This window comes from Garra rufa, chromosome 25 (genome assembly GCF_049309525.1).
Source record: "Garra rufa chromosome 25, GarRuf1.0, whole genome shotgun sequence".
Classification (NCBI taxonomy): domain Eukaryota; kingdom Metazoa; phylum Chordata; class Actinopteri; order Cypriniformes; family Cyprinidae; genus Garra; species Garra rufa.
Window position 1 is genome coordinate 8,838,735 of NC_133385.1, and position 18,743 is coordinate 8,857,477.

General features: G+C 29.3%; 1 protein-coding gene across 1 annotated transcript in view; it reads right to left on the minus strand.

Moving 5' to 3' along the window:
• Positions 1 to 16,399, minus strand: part of shisal1b (shisa like 1b) — a 23,057-nt gene extending 6,658 nt beyond the window's left edge. Inside the window, exons 1-3 of the mRNA XM_073831306.1 lie at positions 16,221 to 16,399; positions 10,609 to 10,822; positions 5,153 to 5,491 (exon numbers count right to left, since the gene is read on the minus strand). Coding sequence (XP_073687407.1) covers positions 5,153 to 5,491; positions 10,609 to 10,822; positions 16,221 to 16,287 — 620 coding nt within the window. The 5' untranslated portion in view covers positions 16,288 to 16,399. The remainder of the gene's footprint in view (positions 1 to 5,152; positions 5,492 to 10,608; positions 10,823 to 16,220) is intronic.
• Positions 16,400 to 18,743: the final 2,344 nt, after the last annotated feature.

An 18,743-nucleotide genomic window follows, 5' to 3' on the forward strand; every position in this document is an offset into this window, starting at 1 on the left:
TAAATGTCAGAATCAAGGACAGCAGTCTAGCAACAGAAAAATGATTCTTGATTGCGACCTAGTTCTGCTAGTAAACAGATCTGGTGTTTGTGTAGAAAAAGGTATTTTTAAAGCGTTGGATCTGCAGCTCGGGATGATGATGATGCATCTGGTTCATGGCCAATTATGTGTAACCACACTGTCTCCCCTGAGAGGATATACACACGTCAGTTTGAGTAAACTCCTCGTGTGCGTGCGTGCGTGCGTGCGTGCGTGTGTGTGTGCGTGTGTGTGTGTGTGTGTGTGTGTGTGTGTGTGTGTGTGAGTGATGTGGGGTTTAGTTTACATGGACTGTCTGTAAAGTTTGTGAGGATTATAAAAGAGTGTGTGCTTAAAAATATTGGAGGTTTAGTACAAGTTAACCTCAATCCACTATAATTATTTGGACTTGTCCTTTGTGTTCTTTAAAGAAAGCCAAATTGGAGGTTACAGATGAGAGAAATGAGCCACATATCTGAGGAATTTAAGGAAAAACACTACTGGGAAAACCATTGTTTTTAAGGCCCTTTCCAGTTTTGAGATTTTGCCACCATAGATTGTCTTCTTTCAGACTAGTGGAAAGAAAAGTATCCAAAGTACACATTAAGTCTTTCATTTATTAAACTTTATCTCTTTGCGTCTGTAGATTTCAATTATTTTGAAAGGCAATTTCTAACATCAAGCACTGAACCAGAAATCTCCACTTCGGTAGCATTTACGTCAGACTTTACAGTTTTATTCTGAAGGTTTTTACAGAGGGGTTTGTTCAAATATCATATATTCTATTCCTAAAACAAATGGATTTACTTTTTTCTGGCTTTTGACAGTATTTTCTAATTTATCAACCTGGTCTCATGACGAAAACGTTCCTGATGCGAAATATGTACCAATAAGTAGGTTATGTGTCACCGCAGTTCTGACTTGAAATGTCCATTGAGTGGAGCTGTAACTCTAATGCTCTATGATGTTTTAAAATAACGTACCATCTGCGATACTCCTAAACCTACCCGATAGTGTGAACAAAAGCCAGTATAACGTAAAAACACAATCGCATACATGCCATTTGAGCTTCTTTTCGATTCGTACTCTGGAATCCCGCATGTCCAATTCCATGCCGGCTGATCTACCGAGCAAGCTTGTTACCTCTGGAAAGTTAATCATAATTGTGTACGAAAAGAAGTGCTAGCCGTTTTAAGGCGGACATTTCTATTGGAAACTGCAGTGATATGTATTATTGGTACGTATTTCGCGACTAGGGTTGGGTATCGTTTGAATCTTATTGATTCCAATTCTGCTTATCGATTCTGATTCTTAACAATTCATAGTTTTGATTCCAATAACACAAAGTCAATAAATTAAGTCAAATATTTTTATTCTGTGTTTTTACAAAGCTTTCTGTTGCAGCTGAAAAACCGAATCAGCAAAAATCAGCAGCCCACAGAACACTTAAGCCTAAAAGGAAGTTTTGCCTATGTTTACTTGTCTTTAACAATTTAATGTTAAAGACAAGTAAACAAAATAGGAATAAGCAAATAAATTAGCAATAGCATAAATAAATACAACTGAACAAATTGCACGTACAGAAATTTAAATCAAAAGTTTAAAAAACACTGCATAGTTTTCTTTTTTATAAATAAAGTATTGATCCTTATTAAAGTTACGAAAGTTATTCATTCAAGATCAGTGAATGATTTTTTTTTTGTTCATTTCTTAGGCTGCTGTCTCTTTAACACCGAACGCACATAGATCTAAAAATACTGAACCTGGCTTTATTTCGGTTCTGGAAGTTTATGCAAATTAGTGCATATTTATCTATTTCCTCACTAGTTGTTGCATAGTTGCATACATTATATATCAAAAACTTTTTTAAATGATTTTTAAAAGCACTTTTAAAAAAATATATTTATTTGTACAATGTTTAAAAATGTACAGATGTTTAAATCTTCTCTGTACAATTTTTACTGTCATTTTAGGGTGTTAAATTGTGTTTATGAATGTTGGGGTTTGAAGTATTGCATTAGAAACAAGTGATGGAAACAGCAAAAATTTGTAAAACCACCTCAAATGAGCGTTTTTCCGGTCACTTGAGGTGGTTGTTGTCTTGTGCGGAAAAGACATAATGCGAATAATGGGAGATGGAAACATATTTGCCAAATAAATTCCTCCATGCGCATCAAAAAAGTTGTGTAACTTTGCATGATTGGATGGGAAAACCTGACTAGTGGACCAAACTTGTTGCACAAGCATCTGAAATATTATGGTAATTCTTAAATGCGCGAGTGAAGTCTGTCGTCAAAGTATTTCTGTATACACTATGCGATTTTTGCCCCAATTTTCCACAGATTTACAGTCTGGAGAAGTTGAAGCTAGCTGCTGAAAGTCAGAGCGAGTCTGCAGGTTTGAGTTGACAGATTCCATAGAAAAGTCGCGTAGTGTATGATAGTCACAGACTCCGATTTTTTTTTTTTAGCTTCAGACTTTGATTCTCCAGTCGGAGGATATCAAACATGTTTGGTATTTTCAGCCGATTTTAGAACCATATTGTTTTCATTTGTTATGCGTCTCCTAGCAACAAGACTCCCGTTTCTGCATGAGTTTGTTGTGATCGGAAGGACTTCAAAGTCTGCTAGTGTATTATCCTCAGTCGTGTAGTGTATGATGGCCAGTTTTCCTCTGTCACTGTTTACAAAGTCGGTAAGTGTATGATGCCTATTGTTTCAAAAATCTGTTCAGATTTTAAAAGTCGTGTAGTGTATTCCAGCCTTTACAAGACTGCATTCCCAAACATCAGACATCCACCTCCGAAAGCAATGACCGCATTTATTGTGCTTTCTCTGCTCGCTCTGAGCACAAGTAGTTTATTATATCAAAATTATTATATTCAATGGCTTTTCCTTACTTAGTGATATTTAGTGCCAGATTATCAGTAAGTGGTGATTTTGTTCTTTTTTGACTCGCTAAATGAAACTGTGCTTATTCACAAATGTTGTATGCGATATTCCAGTTTTGCGCATCAGTTAAATTCACAACTTTGGATAGAAACCAAGCCACTGTAGCCCAAATTGATACCCTAAAATGAGAAAAATGAAATATTCCTTTAAAGGATTAGTTTACTTCCAGAACTAAAATTTACAGATAATTTACTCACCCCATTGTCATGTTCATTTCTTATTTTCTTCAGCTGTAAAGAATTTTTTTTGAGGAAAGCATTCCAGGATTTCTCTCCATATAGTGGACTTCAGTGGTGCCCCCAAGTTTGAACTTCCAAAATGCAGTTCAAATGCAGCTTCAAAGGGTTCTAAACGATCCCAGCTGAGGAATAATCTTATCTAGCCAAACGATTGGTCATTTTTATAAATAAATTAGTATTTATTCACTTTTTAACCCCAAATGCTCATCTTGTCTAGCTCTGCGATGCACATGCGCACTCCCGTTCAAGACAGTTAGGGTATGTCGAAAAACTCCCATCTCATTTTCTTCTCCAACTTCAAAATCGCCCTACATAACTGTTTTACCTTTTTTTTTTTGTAAAGGGCGTTTGACCACCTTTGTACATTCACTTTGTAAACACTGGGTTGGTAGTAGGGCTGGGCGATATGGCAAAAATGTATTCTCGATAATTTTTTCCCATATTGAACGATAATGATATATATTTCGATATAAGCTGTTGATGTTGCCAGCTTTAAAATGGTATCCCAACAGTGACTAAAGCCACAAAAATTAAAGGGTTCATTAAATTACATTTTAAAGTATAGTTTATTAACAAAAACAGATTACAGATTTGGCCTTAAAATTAAAACAACTTACTAAAATAAATTTAAAAAATAAAAGTTGTATATGAGTATGGTAAATGTACAAAATGTAAACCATAAAATTATTGTAAAAACATAATTTGTAACAATTATTTATTTATTTATTATTATTAACATAATTGTTTATTTTCTCTATTATAGGTTGAGCTATTTAAATTAGAGGCAACCACTGCATTTTGAAACAATCTACAGTATAAATAACCAAAAATTACGACACAGTTCTTTCTTAATCGTATTAAGTGCAGATAATTCAGCCATAATCAAAGTAGGCTACTCTCTCATTATTCTAATTGCAAATAGAGACCGAATATTTCAAGCATGATACAGAGCTATAGACATTCACAACCTATCATAGCCTACATACTAATAACAGCCTAGATATGTCATGTAGCCTAATTTGTGTGCATTGGGGAGTCACTCTTTAAACAAGGGGGATTAAAATTGCTTTTGAATGCGCGTGCGTTTTTTGCTTTCGGTTTCAGTTTTAACAATCGCGCCAAACTCTCAGCTGAGCTGAGAGTCACTTTTTAGATAGCCAAACCACTTATATAACGGAATTCGTGCTACCTATTTTTGTCGACATGTTTCAACATCTTTGGATAATAACTCAAGGTTAGTTTCACTTTCGTCGCTGCTTCCACTCTCTCTTTTTTTTTTTGTCGTCCTGGTGTTAAGTTTGCTTCGCAAAGTGCGGTAATAAATGAACTTTGTACTTTGACGTGCACACGCACGCTGCACGCTGATTGACTGTTGTCTCATATTTCTGCTGTGTGATTGGCTCTTAGATTAATCCATATCGAGCAAAAAATGTCTAGAGCTTATCGTTATTAACATAAATTTTATCGCGATTCGATATGATATCGTTTATCGGCCCAGCCCTAGTTGGTAGCAATGTGGGATGATTTTAAAGTTGGAGGAGAAAATAAGATGGGAGTTTATCGACATACCCTAACTGTATTGAACGGGAGTGCACACATGCGCAACGCAGAGCTAGACAAGACGAGCATTTGTGGTTAAAATGTGTACAAATATTAATTTATTTATGAAAATGACTGATTGTTTCACTAGTTAAGACCCTTTGAAGCTGCATTTAAACTGCATTTTGGAAGTTCAAACTCGGGGGCACCATAGAAGTCCACTATATGGAGAGAAATCCTGAAATTTTTTCCTCAAAAAACATAACTTCTTATCGACTGAAGGAAGAAAGACATGAACATCTTGGATGACAAGGGGGTGAGTAAATTGTGTAAATTTTAGTTCTGAAAGTGAACTAATCCTTTAAGATGCACTCAGTATTTTTCAAACAGTATGGTTCTACTCACCAGGCTGTTGTGGTATTGTGTGCAGTCTGTGCCGGGCACTGTGCGTCTCCCGCCAGGCTGTGTCTGATTTGACTGCAGCTGTGTTCGTGATGATGCTCTTGAGGTTCTGACGGGGCTGCGGGTTGAGCGGGTTGAGCGGGCCGTCCGTCCCTCTCCTCCTGTCCGTCGCCGTGCCACTGTCCACGGGCCTGTTTCAGCCAGCGGCCGCCCAACCCGCACTTCTCCAGATAAACTCGGCACACCTCATAGTTCATGGCCGAGTAGTAGAGGAAATCAAGCGCTAGCAGCACCATGACGAAGAACCCGTAGATCCACACGCCGATTAATGCAGAGTAATTACTGCGACAGAGAAAACAGGGAAGAATTAGATGCACTTAACATTTTATGTGGCCATAAACAAATGTTTCTTTTACGACATGCACTATCAAAAAAACACGCAAAGGAGATGGAAACTCTTTAGCAGCTCTAGTGGTCTTAAAAAGCTAAAGTACTTCAATAAATTCAAAATTCATTAGCGTTATATGAGGCATTTAGTCTTAATAAAGCATTTTACAGTTCCTTCTGAGTATAAATCCCTGGCCAGACTGAAAAGAAACTGCAATACGTTCACGTTTTGATGAAGCACAGGCCTTGTGCTGTCTGACAAGGCCACAACTGACAGGGACAATATTGAGGAGCTGATAATGTATCGTGTTATTAGAGACAAGAGCAAAGGGGAACAGATGCCATGCGTGTGATATCAGATCTCTTTGATGCTGGAACCCAGAGTCCAACAGGAACGCTCTCAGAACGGGAGTGAAACTGGATTTGGCGAGTACATGAAGCAGAATTACTGACTAGTTTTAAACGAATTGCAGTGTAATACATGCGATTAAAGGGATTTTCGCTTTTTTATGTGATGTGAAAAGCATCAAAGAGATCCAAACAGTCTGCTAAAGGAAAATCAACTTTGATTAAGCAGAAAATTTATTCAGATGTTTATCTAGGAAATTATTATTATTATTTTTTTTACTGCTACAATTCCAGAAATATCTGGTGACATACTACTGCCAAAATAGATTTATGAGGACAAAAAGCAAAGTGGGTTACAAAGTTTTTGCAAAGTGACTGGCTTTGTCCCATATGATGCAATGTGTATATAATAAATATATATATATATATATATATATATGACAGTAAGAAAGTAAAATGAGTAGAAAAAATAAAATAACAGTATTTAAGCAAAAATATTTATATAAAATATTAAAATGCTTCAATTATTATTATTATATTATATATTAGTCAATTAAGCCATTATGGTTTATTGTTTTATACTTTATATAAAACTATAGTCCTGTTTTCTAGTTTATAGTTTGTTTTATGATTTTGCATATTTATAGTTTTTAATATTTAATTTATATTTTTATTATATATATATATAAATAATAAATCAAAACAAATAATAATACTGGTGATATAGTACTGCCAAAATTGTTTTTATGAGGAAGAAATATTATGAAGGAGATTAATATTAGATTAATATTAGATATTATATTAATAACAACAATAATAATAATAATGTCTATATAACAAGGACATTTTATTTAAATATATATTTTTTTCTGTGGCAGGTCAGTGCAGGTCATTTTGTCACTTTTGTGTGAAATAATTAATCCAATATATATTCTTTAAAATATATATTCTGATAATATACAAAATAAAACTGGGGCCTACACACAACCTCATAAATCCATTTTACCAGTAGAATGTCACCAGTTTAAAAATTAAAATTAATTGAATTGTTGTTGTTTGTTATTAATAATAATAATATTATTATTATTATTATTATTAATAATAATATATAATTATTATATATTTCTATAATATACATTATTATTATATTATTATTATTATTATTATTATTAATACTTATTATTTATTATATATTATTAATAATAAATATATATATATATATATATGAAATATATTATAAGCAACCTGTATTTCCTAATATTCACAATTTAATACATTAAATTAATTAATTTAATTTAATATTTAAAATAATATATCATATTAAAATAATATATAATAAAATATTAATCTTATATTAATCTTTCCTGTTTTTGTTTTAGTATAAAACATTATCTAGATTATATATTTTAATAAAAAAAAGACTAAATTGAAATCGTCATTGACAAAATATAATTATTAACATATTAAATCTAGAATTTATAATACACTTTGATAAATCATATTTTAAAATATTTATTACAAAGAAAAACATTTAGATATTTAAAATATATATATATATATATATTTTTTTTTATATTAAATATTTATATATCGGTCTCAATGACAAAGACGATGAATTGACCTTTTATTTATTCATTAATTTGCTTGTTTGTATTTATTTATTTATTTTTATGGCAACTAATGCAGCTCATCCATTTCTGTGGCTCCAGAGCATCAGATATTCCAGAAATACTGCATAAATGAAAAAAAAATGGACATAAAATATTTGAGTTTAAATTATGAAGTGATATTAAAACAGATTAAAAATAAAACCACTGTATAGGAAACCAATGCATGGGTGTCATTTTTCATAACTCACATCAGAATGATGCTATTGAATTAACTCGTTTTTGATATATTTCAAATCTTATTCACATTATTTTATTATTAATTATTAACATAATAATTTGTGGTTCTCTGCCATAATCAGACTCTAAGCATGTGTTGTTGACGTCAATGTGGCATTATTTTTAACCTGAACTCACAATAGCCTGATGCACAATAACTCAAATCGGCAGCAGATATGCCTTTATATACAGAAGCACCGAACCATGCTGGTTTCTGTCCTCTTGGCTGCTTCTGAGGGTGATTTAACCTCAGGCCATCAGTAAATATCACTGGCTACATCCTGCTGACCACAGATGAGAATGAAATGGCTTCCCACCAGGACGGCCGGCCTTTCAGGAACTTCCAGCCTGCCTGAGAGCGCAGCGGCACACCACGGTCTCAGACATTTCCACATCATTAGCTGTCATGAGACCGTCTCAGAAGGACAGTGTGAGGCTGTTAGTCGGATCTGAGAGCAGTTAGTAGTTTCAGTTAATATTTGATGAGAAGGGAGCACTTCATAGTGATAAAAATTAAACAGAACAGGTGTGACCTCTGGGCAAAAAACTAAAATTGGCTTTTATAATCTTGTGAAACAATTTTCTATTGATAAAAAAAATATTAACCAATATTATGAGCTCTGAAATACTTGATTCTGATTGGTCATGAGCATCATTCTGATGTCAATTATGTAAAATGACACTCATACAATGGTTTTCTACAGTGGCTCTATTTTTAATCTCTTTCTTTCTGAAATTTCTGAATTTCTGAAATGTATGGTGCTCTGGAGCCACGGAAATGGATAAATGAACTGCATTATTTGCCACAGATAAATAAAATAAAAATGCAAAAATAAATAAAATTTTATATATATATCATAATAAATGATCATTTAAAATATGATTGATCAAAGTGTATTAGAAGTTGCAGATTTAATATGGTAACAATTGTTAATAATTGTATTTTCTCAGTGACTATTTGAATTTAAAATATATAATTTTTATATTATATTTTATATTAAAACAGTAAACGGGTAATATATTTAATAAAAATATTTATATCAAATATTTATATATTAACTAAATGATATATAATTTAGATCATATAATTCTAAATATTATATATATATATATATATATATATATATATATATATATATTATAAATGTACATATTTTTCTTAATAAAAAATATTAATGAAAATATATTAATGTATTATTATTAATTTAATTAAGCCATTGTGATTTATTGAATTGTGGATATTTTTAATTAAAGTTTGTTTTATATTTAATGTAGTAGTAATAATAATAATAATAATAATAATAACGACACAGATATGCAAAAATAAATAAATAAATTAATATATATAAAATGAGAAATACATTGTCGTGGAGACAAAGATATAAATATTTAAGAAAATATTTATATATGATCTAAATGATATATAATTTAGATCATATATAAATATTTTATATATAAATATGTCTTTTAATAAAATAAAATATGAATTAAAATATATGAATTAAAATATTTATTTAAGCTATTGTGGATATTAATTATAGGTTGTTTTATATTTAATGTAATAATAATAATGCCACAGATATGCAAAAATAATTAAATAACTAATTAATATATATTTGTATATAAACAAATTTAAATGATTCATATAATATTAATTTAAAATATGATTGATCAAAGTGTATTATGAGTTATAGATTTAATTTGGTAATAATTGTTATTAATTATATTTTGTCAGTAACAATTTGAATTTAATCTTTTGTAAATTTTATTTAAAATATATAATTTAAATCATATTTTATATTAAAACTAAAAAACAGGAAACAGGTAATGGTATTTAAAAAATGTAATAAATTATATATTAGTAATTATTATAGTACAATAATAGTATTATAGTATAGTAATAATTAATTAATTGCATGTAATGTGTATATATTATGTATATCTTTTTTTATATATATATATATATGTGTGTGTGTGTGTGTATAAAATATGTATATTTATGTGATCTAAATTATATATACAATTTGATCATATGTAAATAGAAATATTTTATATATAAATGTAAATATTATTAATTATTAACAGTGACTTTGAATTTAGTCTTTTAAATTAAATATATCATTTAGATCATATATTAAAACATAAAACCATAAGGAAATGGGTAATAGTATTAATAAATAATAATATTTATATGTAAAATATAAATTTTTATATGATCTCAATTGTATATATAATTTGGATCATATATAAAAATACATATTTTATATATAAATATAAACGTTTTAAAATAAAATAAAATTAATTATAATATGTTAATTAAAATATTAATTTAATTAAGCTATTGTCATTTATTGATTTGTGAATATTAATAATTATGGGTTGTTAAAATGTTTGGCTTTTCTCATATATGATGCAAAAGGATCTAAAAGATACAGAAATATAAACAATATGAGTACTATAAGTACTTCTTATAATAAGTAATAACTACAAATATGATGATCTTTTTGTACATTATGCGTTATCATGTAATAGTAATGCTAAAGCATATTATGTTGGCCTTTTTCAAATGCAGTTCTTAATATTTTCCATATTTCTATACTACTCACCTTGTGAGTTTGGATACTTTTGTTGGGGAAAAACTAATAATACCTGAGAAATACACTTGGCACTAGTAACCAAAATTATATTGTATGACACTGCAACCAGGCTATTAGTGTCAGTATAAACTCCAGGATCACGGTTTTGAATTTCAAGGTAGAAATGACTTTTGTGCAGCTTCTCCCTGCTATAATGATCTGGAGTCAATGCTGTGTTTGTAGCTGAAGACAGGAGACTCACTTGTGAGCGTAGCCGTCCGGAGACGTGGTCAGGTTGACCTGCATGACTGTTTGAAACTCGGTCTCGTTGCAGCAGTACTTGAAGGCTGTGTTGTTGTGGTGACAGCAGAACATGTACGTCTTGTTGTCCGAGAGACGAGGACAGTGGAATCCAAAGTGGTAGCGCCCCTTGTGGTCGGTGTAAGGCTCACACACCCGAAAGTGAGCAGAGAGAGCTGTACAAAAAGACAGGCATAGACAGGACAGTGAGCATGTGATGTTAGATTATTAACAGTCTGATTAACTAGCAATTAGGACTTGGCTAGTCTTTTTTTTTTTTTTTTTTTTTTTTTGGACAGTCTTTTTTTTTTTTTTGTCAGTGTTGCCAAGTCTTGGGCTACTTTAACACTATTGCTACGGGTTGTTTTTCATGGCCATGAGTTGGAAGGACCCCAATAACGTTATATTTAGTCCCTGACTCGACCAAAAATGTATATTTTACACCCTAAAACACTATTTTTACCCCTGAAATGCGATTGGGCTACTTTTGAGTAGCAATTGGGTGGGGTTTTCTATGAAAACCTGGCAACCCTGCTTATTGTGTCTTTACATTCTTAATGAATGTTCTCTTATTACGTCTTACTGTAAACAATTTATTAGTTCTCACCATTTCCAATATAATATAATATTATATCATAGAAGTGAAATTAATTGCTGTTAATATAATATAATATCATATATATGGCATATTGTAGAAGTAAAATGTAATCTGTAATATAATCTATAAAATCAATTTAAAGTTTATTATATTATATTGTAAATGTCATATTGTAAAAGTCAAATTAATTGCAAATATAATTTCTGTCATATTAAAGATATTAAATTGATAAGGATTACAATATAATAAAATATAAAATTACTAATATATAATATAAAAGAAGAAAAATGAATTGCAAATATAAAATTATATGTAATACATGTTATATTAAAGATAATATAATATAATTTCATATTGTGGAAGTAAAATTAACTGTAAATATATTATATAATTTCACATTAAAATATTTATAAAAAAATATAGTATAATAACTCATTGTGGAAGTAAAATGAATTGAAAATGTAATATACAACGTCACATTCAAGATATTTATTTATTTAAAAATATTTTTAATATTATATAGTATAATATAATGTTGTGTAAGTAAAATTAATTGGAAATATAATATATAATTTCACATTAATTATATTTATTTAAAAATATAATATAATAAATCATATTACAGAAGTTAAATAAAGAATACAAAAATTAATATCACATAAAAGTATTCATTAAAATAGTATAATATAATGTTATTTTGGAAGTAAAATGAATTATATTTAATGTGACAATATACATTATATTTACATTTATTTAAACTTAATATAATACAATACAGTATATTATATATTTGTATTATTTATTTTATTATATCACATTATATTGTATTATATTAAATAAAATAAATATTGTAGAAGTAAAATTAATTGGAAATATGATTATATAATGTCATTTACATTTAATGATATTTATTCAAAAATATAATATAATGAATCATATTGCTGAAGTTGAATAAAAAACAGACAATGAATGTCACATTAAAATTATTTATTAAAAATAATATAATATAAAAATATAGTAAATGTTATATTGTAGAAGTAAATGAATTGCAAATATAATATGTAATGTCACATTAAAGGTATTTATTTATATATACTATAATATAATATACTATAATATTATATTATATTATATTATATTATATTATATGTCATATTGTGGAAGTAAAATTAATTGTAAATATAATATAATCATAATAAAAATAACAATAGATAAGGATTACAATATAATAAAATATTATATGCAACACTTCATATTAAAGATATATAATAATGTAATGTAATATAATATAATATGAAAAATGTCATATTGTGGAAGTGAAATTAATAGAAAATGCATAACAAATGTCACATTATAAAGATATTTATTACAAATATATAATATAATTAAAATTGTAATACATTTCTTTATTTGAAACTATTTTTGCACAAATTAGGGCTGTCTCCTAATTAAATTTGCTCCTAATTAAAAAAAATTAAAATGAATATCAAATTTATATTATATTATACTGTATTATATTATATTTAAATACATTATATGAAAAATGTCACTATTTATTTAAAAATATAATATAATATAATATAATGCAGAAGTTAAAATGAATAGAAAATATGTAATGTCACATTAAAGATATTTATTTAAATATAATATAATATAATATAATATAATATAATATCATATAATATCATATAATAATATAAAAAATGTGTGAGTAAAATGAATAGAAAATGTAAAATGTCACATTTAAGATATTTATTTAAATATATAATATAAAAATGTCATATTGTGGAAGTAAAATAAATAGAAAATGTAAAATGTCACATTAAAGATATTTATTTAAGTATAATATAATATAATAATATACAAATGTTATATTGTGGAAGTAAAATGAATAAAATGTATAATAAATGTTACATTAAATATATTTATTTAAAAATATAATATAAAATAATATAATATAATAATAAATCATATAACAGAAGTAAAATGAATTACAAATACTAGATCCGTGGTTACTTTGTTATTTTTAGGCAATAATAAAAAATGAATGGCATGGGGATGTTGCAGGCAGGACTCAAACATTCAGCGCTTGCACGAGGGCCACATCTTCACATATTAAGTTGCATGCAGTTCAGCTCGCAGTTCAATTTCAAACGACTGATCGTCAGCCAAGTCTTTGAATTATTAAGAGATGCATTTTAGTTAATCACTGAATTTGACTTATAATTCACCCTGATTTAATGATGTTCACCACATTTAGCGGACCTCTTACAAATTGCATAAAGACGTGCTTGGAATAATGTTTCAATGCACATGCACGAAAGCAACGCTACAAGGCTTGTTTTTAATAGATGACAGTCGTAGTTCTGCTTCATTATTCATCTCCGAATTCAAAACAGAGAGTGACAGCGAGGTCTGAGCGACTAACCCATGTTGACACGATTGAACAACTCAAACAGAACCAGCAGACACAAGCCAACTTTCCTTGCCGCAGCACCACATGTACTTGTTTTGAATCTCAATCACTAAGAGTTTCAGCCTTAATAGTTTAGATACATTCACAGATGGTGCAAACCTACTAAATGAAACCTTATACATTTTGGTGATAATCACCACACCGCATATCTAAAGACTCGTGACGCTATCGGTGTTTGTTTCGTGATGATTTTCTCCTTGCTGTCCAAGGCTTTCCACTCTGCTGCGGAGAGAATGACTCACGCCTGTCTTTAATAATTAAAGAGGTCTTTCGATTTGATCCAGCTTTATGACCTGTAATCTCACACAATCTCACACCCGATCAATGTTATGGGAGCTTCGGTCTCCCAGCGGAGGCAGAACTCACAGTGAGACTCCATCTAAAGCTCAGTGAGACACAGATGGACAATGGACGAAACAAATTGGACAGCTCAGAGATTCTGGGAAGAGAAAGGCTGTGTGAGAGCGGTAAATCTCATAAAAGGATGTTTCTTCATCCACAGGCACCTTTATGTCCCATGGGTTGGTTTTTATTGAAACAAATGGGTTTGAACTGTGTTGTGGTCACTTTAAATCTGTCTTGAACCATGTCTTTATCATTTATTTTTCCTATTAAGTCAGTATATATTCAAATTGGGTTTTTAACCATTTTTGAACAAATTATGGCTCAATTTGCTCTTAATAAGTTACATTTAAAATGAATTTCTAATTGAATTGCCTTGCCTTAAATTTTAAAATTAATTTAAAAAACTTAAAATGATCCATGCATCTAATATATATATATATATATATATATATATATATATATATATATATATATATATATATATATATATATATATGTAATTGTGTATATTTACAGTATGATAAATAAGTTTCATTTATCATTTATTTTTCCTACTTAATGTTTTACTCAATAAAATAAATTAATAAAAATATGAATTACTACATTTAACTATAATATAAATAAAATAATTTTCAGTTATTCACACAGTAAATATTTACATTTTATTTGCATTTATGTTCAATTTAAATCATTTTTCACAAATAATGCTCCAAATAAATTCTATTTAAAATGAATTTCAAATTAAATAAATGAAAATATTGTCAAATGTAAAATGATCTAGAACTGTGAAAATATTTTGTATATTTACAGAACATACATTTTTAAATTAACCCAAACCAAAATAAAAGTTTATATAAAACTGAATAAATATTTAAAATAATAAAATCAATTTTTGCTTAACTGTCTGTCAGTTTGCTTATTAAATTAAATTTTAAATTAATTTAACATAATACAAATTTAAATTACATATAATACATTGTGTATATTTACAGTAGGATAAATAAAATACTTTTAATTTTAAAACAAATTTAAACTTGACTTTTTTTGTGGTCGCCTTAAATCTGTTGAACCATTTATTTATTTCTCCTACTTAATGTTTTCCCCATAATAAAAATATAAATTACTACATTTATACAATTATAATAAGAATGAAATCATTGTCAATTAAATCACACAGTAAATATTTAAATTTTATTTAAATGTATGTTCATTTTAAATATTTTTGGCACAAATTCGGGCTGTTAATTTGCTTTTAATAAATTACATTTAAAATGAATATCAAACTAAATTAATGAAAATATTATCAATTAATTTAAAATCGTCCAGCACTGTGAAAATAATATTTTGTATATTTCATAAATTTTTAAATCAAACCAAAGACAAATTAAATGTTAATATTAACTGTGCAATGTGATTAAGAAACAGGTAATTAAATAATTACATTTTAAAATAAATAATTTAATTAAATAATTTATTTAAAATTAGTAAAAAGCTCTTAAACACAATTTTAAATGAATTTTACAAATTTAAATTTTAAATGAAATTAATAAATTGATATTACCAAATTAAGTTATCCAAAAGTATATATCATTTGTGTATATTTACAGTATTATAAATAAAATGTTTTATTTTAAGCAAATTGAAACTCTACTTTCTTGTGATCTGTTATGAACCATGTCTTTATCTATTTTTCCTACCTAATGTTTCCATTACAAAATAATAAATTACTACATTTGAACTATATTAAGAATTTAAAACAACCTAAATTAAAATTACATTTGAATATTTACAGTCTGATTAGATAAGCCAATTTTCACCCAATAAAATTAATTTATTACATTTATTTTGAGCATTTTAAATAAAATGAAATTAAGTTAATTAAATTAATATGTTATCATATCATTTAAAATAAGCCTAAAGTGTGCAAAAATCTAATATTTGTGTATATTTACTGTATAATCATTCATTTCTAATTCTTCACATGCCCAAAAGTACCTATAGTTGAAGAAACAACCTAGTGCTTTTGAATGCTGTCAGTTTTAGATATTCCTCAGGGGTTCTGATGCTTCTACCTGCAGAACTCAGACAGCATGTATATAATGAACCACTGTTGCGTATGTAAGTCCAACCAAACCATCTGCCCACGTTGTCTTACCTGTAGTACACAGAACTAGGAAGATGATGGTCAGGATGTTGAAGGAGTGATGACTGGTGACACTCATCTTCTTGTCCTCCCTCAGGGGAGGATGGAGACATGAAGCCTGACAGCTTCAGCTGCTTCCAGATGTCATCTTTATCTCCAGCTTCTGTTCATGACTGCGACAGTTTGCCAGCACACCTGTAGCAGAAGAGGGCAGGTGTTATGATCATGCCAAGACATCTGTACGGTAAGATCTGTCACGGCTCGTGTCTTTCTACAGTCCAACATTCCTGGAGGTTCACCTTCTTATACAATTTATTTCCAACTTGCTTTGTCAAGACAAACCAAAAACTATGAGAATTCAAAGCCAGAAGCCAGTTTTTGACTGAAATGACTCAAAACAAGGTAAAAGATAAATGCAAACACACCAGATTTAATTGTTCAATGCCTTTTGTATATTGTTGAAAAATAGCAGTGAAGCTAGAAAACAAATTTTTTTTTTGTTTGTGTGGCAAAACTCATGTCCAATCACCCTTTGAACTAGTGCAAGCATGTTAAAATATACATAAAGCACGATTTACACATTTACTTATTTTTAGCATTACCACTTAACAGGGGCGCCGCTAAGGGGGGGAAAGTTAGGACAATTCTAAGGGCCCACGCATTTAGGGGCCCCCAGAGATCTGCTTTTGTGTGGTAGGGGGGCCCAACCTCATATTTTGTCATAGGGCCCAAAATTGCGAGCGGCGCCCCTGCCACTTAAAGTAAAAAAAGAGAAAGGAACTAAATAAAATGTTAATCAAATGTGAAAACGTTTCCATTGCTGTTTTGCAAAATATTTGCAATATATTTTTTCGAATTGCCTGAAAAACCACCTCATGTGAGCGTAAACTTTTTTTGCGATATATGGGAGTTTTTCCACAATTAACGCATTTCCATTAGGCGTATTTTCAATTCGCAATTTCATTTTGCGCAATTTAAGGGGTAATGGAAACGCAGCTACTGTTGGGAAAACACAAACAGTTGTGAACGGAAACTGTAATAAATGTAATTTGTGTTTCCATTGCCCCTTAACAAAAGAAAAATCCAAAATAGCATTCCTATGACTTTCCAAAAGAAGAAGATTTGTCAGAAGTAAGGAAGGTGTCAAATTCATAAAAGCCCATTTCCGCCACTGAATAAAAAATGAAAAAAGGCAAAAGCCACTTTTTATCTCTTTTTTTTTTCGGAACTGAAAGCTATAAACTCACAATTCTTGGAAATAAAGTCTTAATTCTGAGAAATGAAGTCAGAATTGCAAGATACAAACTCATACTTGCAAAAAAAAAAAAAAAAAGGCTGAATTGTGAGAACTTGTATTTGTAAGAAAAAAATCTGAATTGTGAGATATAAATTCACAATTCTGGGAAATAAAGTCACAAACTCTTGTTTGATTTGCAAGAAAAAAGTCTCACAATTCTGACTTTTCTCGCAAATGCGAGTCTGTATCTCGCAATTCTGACAATATATCGCAATTGTAAGCTTATATCTCGCAATTCTGGTTTTATAACTCACAACTGCAAGTTTATCACACAATTCTGACTTTATTTCTCACAATTGTGAGTTTATATCTCAGAATTGCAAGGTACAAACTTGCATTTGTGAGGAAAAAAAGGCACATTTGTGAAAAAAAAGTTAGAATTGTGAGAAACTCAACTGCAGTTGCGAGTTTACGTATCACAATTCTGACTTTTTTCTCAGAATCGAAAGCTATAAACTCGCAATTCTGGGAAATAAAGTCGCAATTTTGAGAAATTTAGTCAGAATTGTGAGATACAAACTCATATTTGCAAAAAAAAAAAAAAAATCTGAATTGTGAGAATTTGGATTTGTGAGAAAGTCAGAATTGTGAGATATAAACCCGCAATAAAACTCACAAACTGACATTTGCAAGAAAAAAGACTCACAATTCTGACTTTTCTTGCGAATGCGAGTTTGTATCTTGCAATTCTGACTATATAACTCGCAATTGTGAGCTTATATCTCGCAATTCTGATTTTATAACTCGCAACTGCAAGTCTATGTCACACAATTCTGACTTTATTTCTCACAATTGTGAGTTTATATCTCAGAATTGTGAGAAAAAAGTTAGAATTGTGAGAAACTCAACTGCAATTGCGAGTTTACATATCGCAATTCTGACTTTTTTCTCAGAATTGAAAGCTATAAACTCGCAATTCTGGGAAATAAAGTCGCAATTTTAAGAAATTGAGTCAGAATTGCGAGATACAAACTCATATTTGCAAGAATTGTGAGATAACTTAGATTTGTGTGAAAAAATTCAGAATTGCGAGATATAAACTCGCAATAAATCTCACAAACTCACATTTTCAAGAAAAAAGTCTCACAATTCAGACTATATAACTCATAATTGTAAGCTTATATCTCGCAATTCTGATTTTATAACTCACAACTGCAAGTCTATATCACACAATTCTGCCTTTATTTCTCACAATTGTGAGTTTATATCTCAGAAATGTGAGAAAAAAATCAGAATTG